Source organism: Nansenia antarctica, assembly GCF_963989245.1.
Source record: "Nansenia antarctica genome assembly, chromosome: 2".
NCBI lineage: Eukaryota > Metazoa > Chordata > Actinopteri > Argentiniformes > Microstomatidae > Nansenia > Nansenia antarctica.
The window spans coordinates 44,912,965-44,918,964 of record NC_137675.1 but is presented as its reverse complement, the minus strand read 5'-3'; the positions used below and the strand labels follow the sequence as shown (position 1 = coordinate 44,918,964).

Sequence of the window (6,000 nt, the reverse complement as noted above, 5' to 3'; positions counted from 1 at the left end):
AACAGATTGTAAAACTAAACACAACACATTGATATCAGTACATGTAAATAAACAGTGAACAAACTAACAGAAAAAGATTTAACAAGCTACACAATCATACAGAACTCCTTACCAACTCCCATCTCTCTTCACACTGTCATTCCGATTCCCTGCCACCCAGATTACCTCCATTAAGCCCGCCCCCATTTCTATCTAAGCCAATCACTCTCTGCATGCATACTTTTACCCAATCAAATGAATCAAACAAAAAATAAACTCCCAATCAAATACCCTCCCATGGATTAGCCAAACACCTCCCACTTGGTCCATTGGTCCTTTGTGCCTAAATGGACCACAACTTTCCCTCTCTTTAATACAGTTATTTTCTACTGCTCCTCCACGGGAAGCAGCACGACCACCCGCCCAACGTCTCGGTCGAGCGTTGGGAAGAGATCGTGGCCCTCGCTCCTTCCTCGTCCTGAATCACCCACGCCTTCTTGCGCATCTTCAATAGGGTGCCAGCCAACCCCTCGTGGCTCGCCCCATGGGCCTCCCCTGCCAACAGAGTGCTGATCCATGCAGTGTAGGGGACAAGTGGGATTCCCACCTCCTTCGCCTCCTGGATTCCTCCGGAACACACCAGCAGCCCCGGCCCTTCGACCCTCTCAACTACCAGTCCGTCCCAAGTCGTTTTAGGAAACTCTGTTCCATCCTGTGCAGCCAGACACAGGTCGCGGAAAGCTGCGTTCAGCTCCTGGACGCCGAGGCTAACTCCGCTTCTTGTCTCCCTCGGGCGTGTAGCCTCCCACTTTGCGTCTTCTGGAGCCCTCCCGCAAACCAACCACTGCCTAACAGCTCGCCGGACCCACCCAACTACCCGAATGAGCCTGCCTATCTCACTGAAGCGTTCTGGCTCAATCAGGTCCATGAGAGCAGCGCCCCAGAGCCTCTCCCTCTCATGCTCGGGGTCCCTGGAACTCCCAACCGGTGTGGATGTCCCCTTTGCATTTGCTTCCTCCTCAATGCCGCATTTCGGGTCCAGCCCCTTCCTCGCCTGAGCGCGTGTTACAGCTGCAGTGAACGCTTTCCGTTGCAGCATGCTCACGCTGTCTCGAGCACTTGCAGCCACCTCCGCCGCGGATTTCATGGGCCACTTCTCCACTGCCCACGCCAGGAACTCCGGACCATTCTGCCAGGTCGAGCCTTCTCCCATGCTTTCCGGCGGGCAGCCTCGTGTGACGAGGTCTGAGACATTTAGATCTCCGGGGATCCACCACCAGTCGTCAGTAGGTCCAGCCCTTTGGATCTCTCCGATCCTGCTCGCGTAGAATGTTTGGTCCTTTTGAATGGCCCCCATGACGGTCTGGCTGTCCAGGAAATGAAACCATCTCTCCACGCCCAGTCGACCTTGCTTCTCCCAGAAGCCCTTAAGCCTGGATGCGATTACGGCCCCACACAGTTCGGATTTAACGACATCCCCTTTCTGAGTTATCGGCGTCAATTTGGCCTTTGACTCGACCAGCCTTACAGCCACTCCCCTGGATGTTTCCTCGCTCAGCTGATCAGGCAGCACCAACACCTCTGACTCTGGCTCCACATTGGCCCTCGTTTCTGCAGGCTTGCCCTCTTTGCTCCTCCCACTTTGACCCGACTGGATCCGTGGTTCCGGAGCGAAACCTCCAGCGTTGAGCGTCCTCTCGATTCCCTCCGTGATGCTCCTCAGCTCTCTCCTGTCGCCATGAGACGCTAGAATGTCGTCTACATAGGTGTCCTCCTCAAGTGCTCTCCGCTCTTCTTTTAGGTGGGCGACCTCTGGCAGCCTTGCCGTCTTCCTCATGGCCAGCTGGGCGATGCATCCGGCTGGCTTGTCCCCGATGTTGACGCGGGTAATTGCGTAGGTTTTGATCTTCTTTTCCCCTGCGAGAGTCATCTCTTTCCCGCCCGGCTGACAATTTCCGCAGCGACACCCTCCACACTTTAGCTCGCACGCGGCGCTGATGCTATCCCAGCTCCACCACTCGAGGACCTCTTTGCTGCTTGCAGCTGTTCTCCCGGTCTTTTCATGACCTTGCGGCTTCTGGTCTCCATCCTCTTCTTTTGCGCTGGGCGTCTTGCAGGGGATCTCCTCAAATCTTACTGCCTCCGTTCTCAGAGAACGCGCAAAGTGCGTCTGGGAGTTGTGTGCGGATCTTTCCCAACTTTCAAACAGGTCTGGGTGCGTTCCTCCCACGGTCTTCCCCAGAGGCCCGTCCCACAGCACTAAGTCTCCCGTCCCTCTTCTCCACCGTGGAGCGAGTCGTCCCTCTCGGTGGCTGATCAAGAGCTCGATTTCCTTAGGTCGGACCAGCTCTTCCTTCTCGACCCCAGGGAAAAACTTACAGAGTCGCTCTGGACTGATGACCTTGTCTGCACGAGCGATTGTGTCGAGCCCGTAACATACCATCTCGTGGGGACTCCATCTGTTGTTGCTCCACGCCCTGACCTTTAGCAGGTACTTATTAGTCTTGACCTTGACCTTCATTCCACCGACTCCATGCACAGTCAGTGTTACTTGCTTCCGCTCCAGTCGGAGCCGATCGGCGGCCCGGTTGGTGATATAATTTGTGTCGGAGGCGAGGTCTATGAGAGTTCCCAGGTCATATCCATCTTCTGTTTTGACTGTCAATATCATCATTAGTACTGGATGTTCCTCTGGCCCATCCTCTGCGAAGAGACTTCCGCCTTCTGCGCCCGCGCTCAGCGTCATCGAAGCCTTACTGGTGAATGCCTTCGCCCTCCTCTCCTGTTCAGGGTTGAGTCCCAAAGAATCCAGGAATTCTCGTTGCTTGTCAGCGAACCCTGGCCCTGTCCTCTTCCCCTCACTCCATTCGGGACACAGAAGGTAGTGATGACTTGCCCTTCCTTCATCCCGCTTGCACACTCTGCACAGGTACCGGTTACTACACTCCCCGTCGGCGCCGTGCATGCCCAAACATTTCTGACAGGCTTTGCTTTGCCTTACTATGGCTCGTTTCTCTGCCAGACTGACACTCTTGAACTTTTGGCAGAAGAATATTTTGCCACCGTGCTGATCGCTTCCACAGATGTCACACTCTTCTCTTCTTTCCGAGTTCCTGCCCGTGACTCTGGTTTCACCTCGATGTTCCTCCTCTTCTTCATCTACCGGTGAGTCTCTCTCCATGGCCCTCGTGAATGCCCTCTTCTCCCATCTGACTGGCCTCTCCGGTGTTCCCCCAGAGGTCTCCGTGGAGCCTCGGATTCGATCCATCCCCTCGAGGATTTTTTCCTGCCTTTTCAGAAACAGAAGAAGAGCATCGAACCGCTTGTCTGGGGCGACTTGGTTTTTGGGTTTGGTTACAAAAGCAAACCAGCCTTCCTGCACACGATCTGGCAGTTTGCTCTCGATGGCCCTAAGTACAAGTGGGTTCTTCATAGCCTCCACTTCTCCTAAGTCTGTCAGGTCCATGAGGGCTCTTTCCACTGCCTGAATAAGGTCGATCGCTTTCCTCGGCTGGTTTCCTTTTACCGCTGGTATTCTTTCCAATTCCTCAATAATTTGCAGCGCGATGGTTGCCTTGTCTCCAAACCGATTCTCCAAAGCTGTGAATACGTCTTCCGCTGAGCGGTAGCTCGAGAGTTTGAGCTCCTCGAAAACCTTTCGGTCTATGCTCTCGAGGAGGTGGAGTTTCTTCACCTCTGGCGACCCCGATGGGTCTCCCTGCTGCTGCAGGCTCTCCCAATCTTTCCGCCAGCGATGAAAATCTCTCATACATCCGCTGAACACGGGCAGCCTTGTTGGAGGGAGTTTGATCTTGGCTCTAGTGCGGTTGCCTCCATATGTGGCGCTCTCCAGCCCTGCCTCCCGGGCTTGTTCCCATGCTTCCCGCTGAGCCTCCAGTAGTTTGGCGCGCTCTTGAGCGGCTATTTCTGCTGCCTTCAACTCAATCACGGCCGCCTTCTGCCTTGCCTCAGCGATCTCTTCTTCGGCCCCCAATTTCACCTTCGCTGTCTCCTTCTCAAACTCGGCCACGCTATCAGCTGACTTCAGTCTTGCCTCAGCGGCTTTCCTTTCCAGCTTGGCAATGGCTTCTTTATTTTCTCTATTTGCCGCTCGATCTTTGGCCTCTTCTTCGGCGAGAACGTCGGCCCTTTCTCTATTCGTCGCTCGATCTTTGGCCTCTTCTTCGGCGAGAACGTCGGCCCTTTTCCTCTCATCTTCGGCGAGAACGTCGGCCCTTTTCCTCTCATCTTCGGCGAGAGCGTCGGCCCTTTCTCTATTCGTCGCTCGATCTTTGGCCTCTTCTTCGGCGAGAACGTCGGCCCTTTTCCTCTCATCTTCGGCGAGAGCGTCGGCCCTTTTCCTCTCATCTTCGGCGAGAGCGTCGGTGGCCATTTGCTTTGCTGCGGCGGCCTTGTCGGCCATTTTGTCAGTATTCTCCTTCTCAACTCTTCCAAATTCAGTCACAAACGTTTCCCAAAGTTCATCCCTTTTGTCCTCCAGCTCCTCTAGTGACTTTCTCGTGTTGCACGCCTCAACTACAGGGATCCACTCCCCCCAGCTTGATAGCAGACTTCGCGCTTTGATGATGAGGTTATCTGTGAGTGTGCTTCGTTCTTTACAAACGTCGTGGGTTGCCTCCCCTAGACTGATCCTCTTCGCGCCTTCGTGACTCCTTTCTGCTCGTCTAATTGTGGATGAAAGTTCGACTCCCGCGAACCTTGTCCACATGTTGGCCTTTAAGACGTGACCGACCTGTTCAATCTTCTGAGCTCTCTCCTCAGCGGCATTGGTGATGTCTTGAAGAAGCTGACTGTTACCTGTCTCAGGTTCCTGACTTGCTTTGGCCTTCAAACCTTCCTCATAATTGTCGTCTGCAGAGTTTAGGTCTTTCGCATTTGACAGGAGCGCTATCCACTCGCGTTTCATGTCATCTTCGCCCATCAATGCCACTGACCTGATGATGTGGCGATATCCTCTCTCAAAAGTGACTGCCAACTTTTCCCTTTCGGTCTTTAGTGCCTCCATTCTGCCTGTGACTCAGAAATAACCTGTGTGTACCTGTTTCGTCTTTCTATCTTATATCTTCAGCCCTCTCTGACTCCCTGAGCTGATTTGCGCTGGTCCCTGCACTTCCTTAACTAGTCTTCGGCAGCGGAACCAGGTTCACCGTGGGGTCATCCCAGGGATACTGCTAAAAATAAAATAATAAAGTGGGAGAGGATTTTCCTCCCCCCGACGACTTAATACCCAGGTACACACAAACCTATTTTAATGCAAACAGTCAATAGAGTCACAGGGAAGAGTGCTGGGTGTGGGTAGCTCTCTGGGTAGCTGCTATTAGCTCGCAATTCCTTTCTTGGTGGGTCTTGTAGGTTAGCCTAGCTGGCTGTGGATTCTTGCAGTTGGGTTAAACAGTTGAAGCTAGCCGTGGATTGTTTCACTCCTTGCCTGCCTAGCTAGCTGTAGCTTTGAGTGCTATAAGCTCTACCGCGTGCCTGTGCGCTATTGCGACAACAGGGCTAACGCTAGCTTAGTTTGCTAATGCTACGCTGGCTAGCAAGTGGCTAGTTAGCTACGGTCGCGGGTGCCACGGCTCCGTTGCCGGCCTAGTTAGCTGTAGCTTTGAGTGCTATAAGCTCTACCGCGTGCCTGCTGCGCTATTGCAACAACAGGGCTAACGCTAGCTTAGTTTGCTAATGCTACGCTGGCTAGCAAGTGGCTAGTTAGCTACAGTTGCGGGCGCCGCGGCTCCGTCACTAACCTGACCAGGCTTTAGCTTGCTCTTATCTCCGGTGAATGGATCCTTGTCCTCCCGGAGCTTCTGTTGCGTCCAACCGGGCTTGTGTTCCTTAGCTAACTGACGGTCCGTCCTCCTGCGGTCGTCAGCGGGTGTTTTACAATTGTTCAGCTCTCCCTCTAGTTAGCTGATGGCGAATCCTCTGCTTGCTCCGGCAGTACGGGTGAAATGATGAGACTGACACAATTCGGTTTGATTTCCTTCTTCATCTATTAAACAGATT

General features: G+C 53.6%; 1 protein-coding gene across 1 annotated transcript in view; it reads left to right on the top strand.

Moving 5' to 3' along the window:
* LOC308150176 (voltage-dependent P/Q-type calcium channel subunit alpha-1A-like) overlaps window positions 1-6,000 on the top strand; it is a gene marked incomplete at both ends in the record, with an annotated part of 259,861 nt that overhangs the window by 176,527 nt on the left and 77,334 nt on the right. Inside the window, 1 exon segment of the mRNA XM_080523035.1 lies at window positions 1,076-1,265. Within this exon segment, the coding sequence (XP_080379161.1) occupies window positions 1,076-1,265 (190 nt within the window).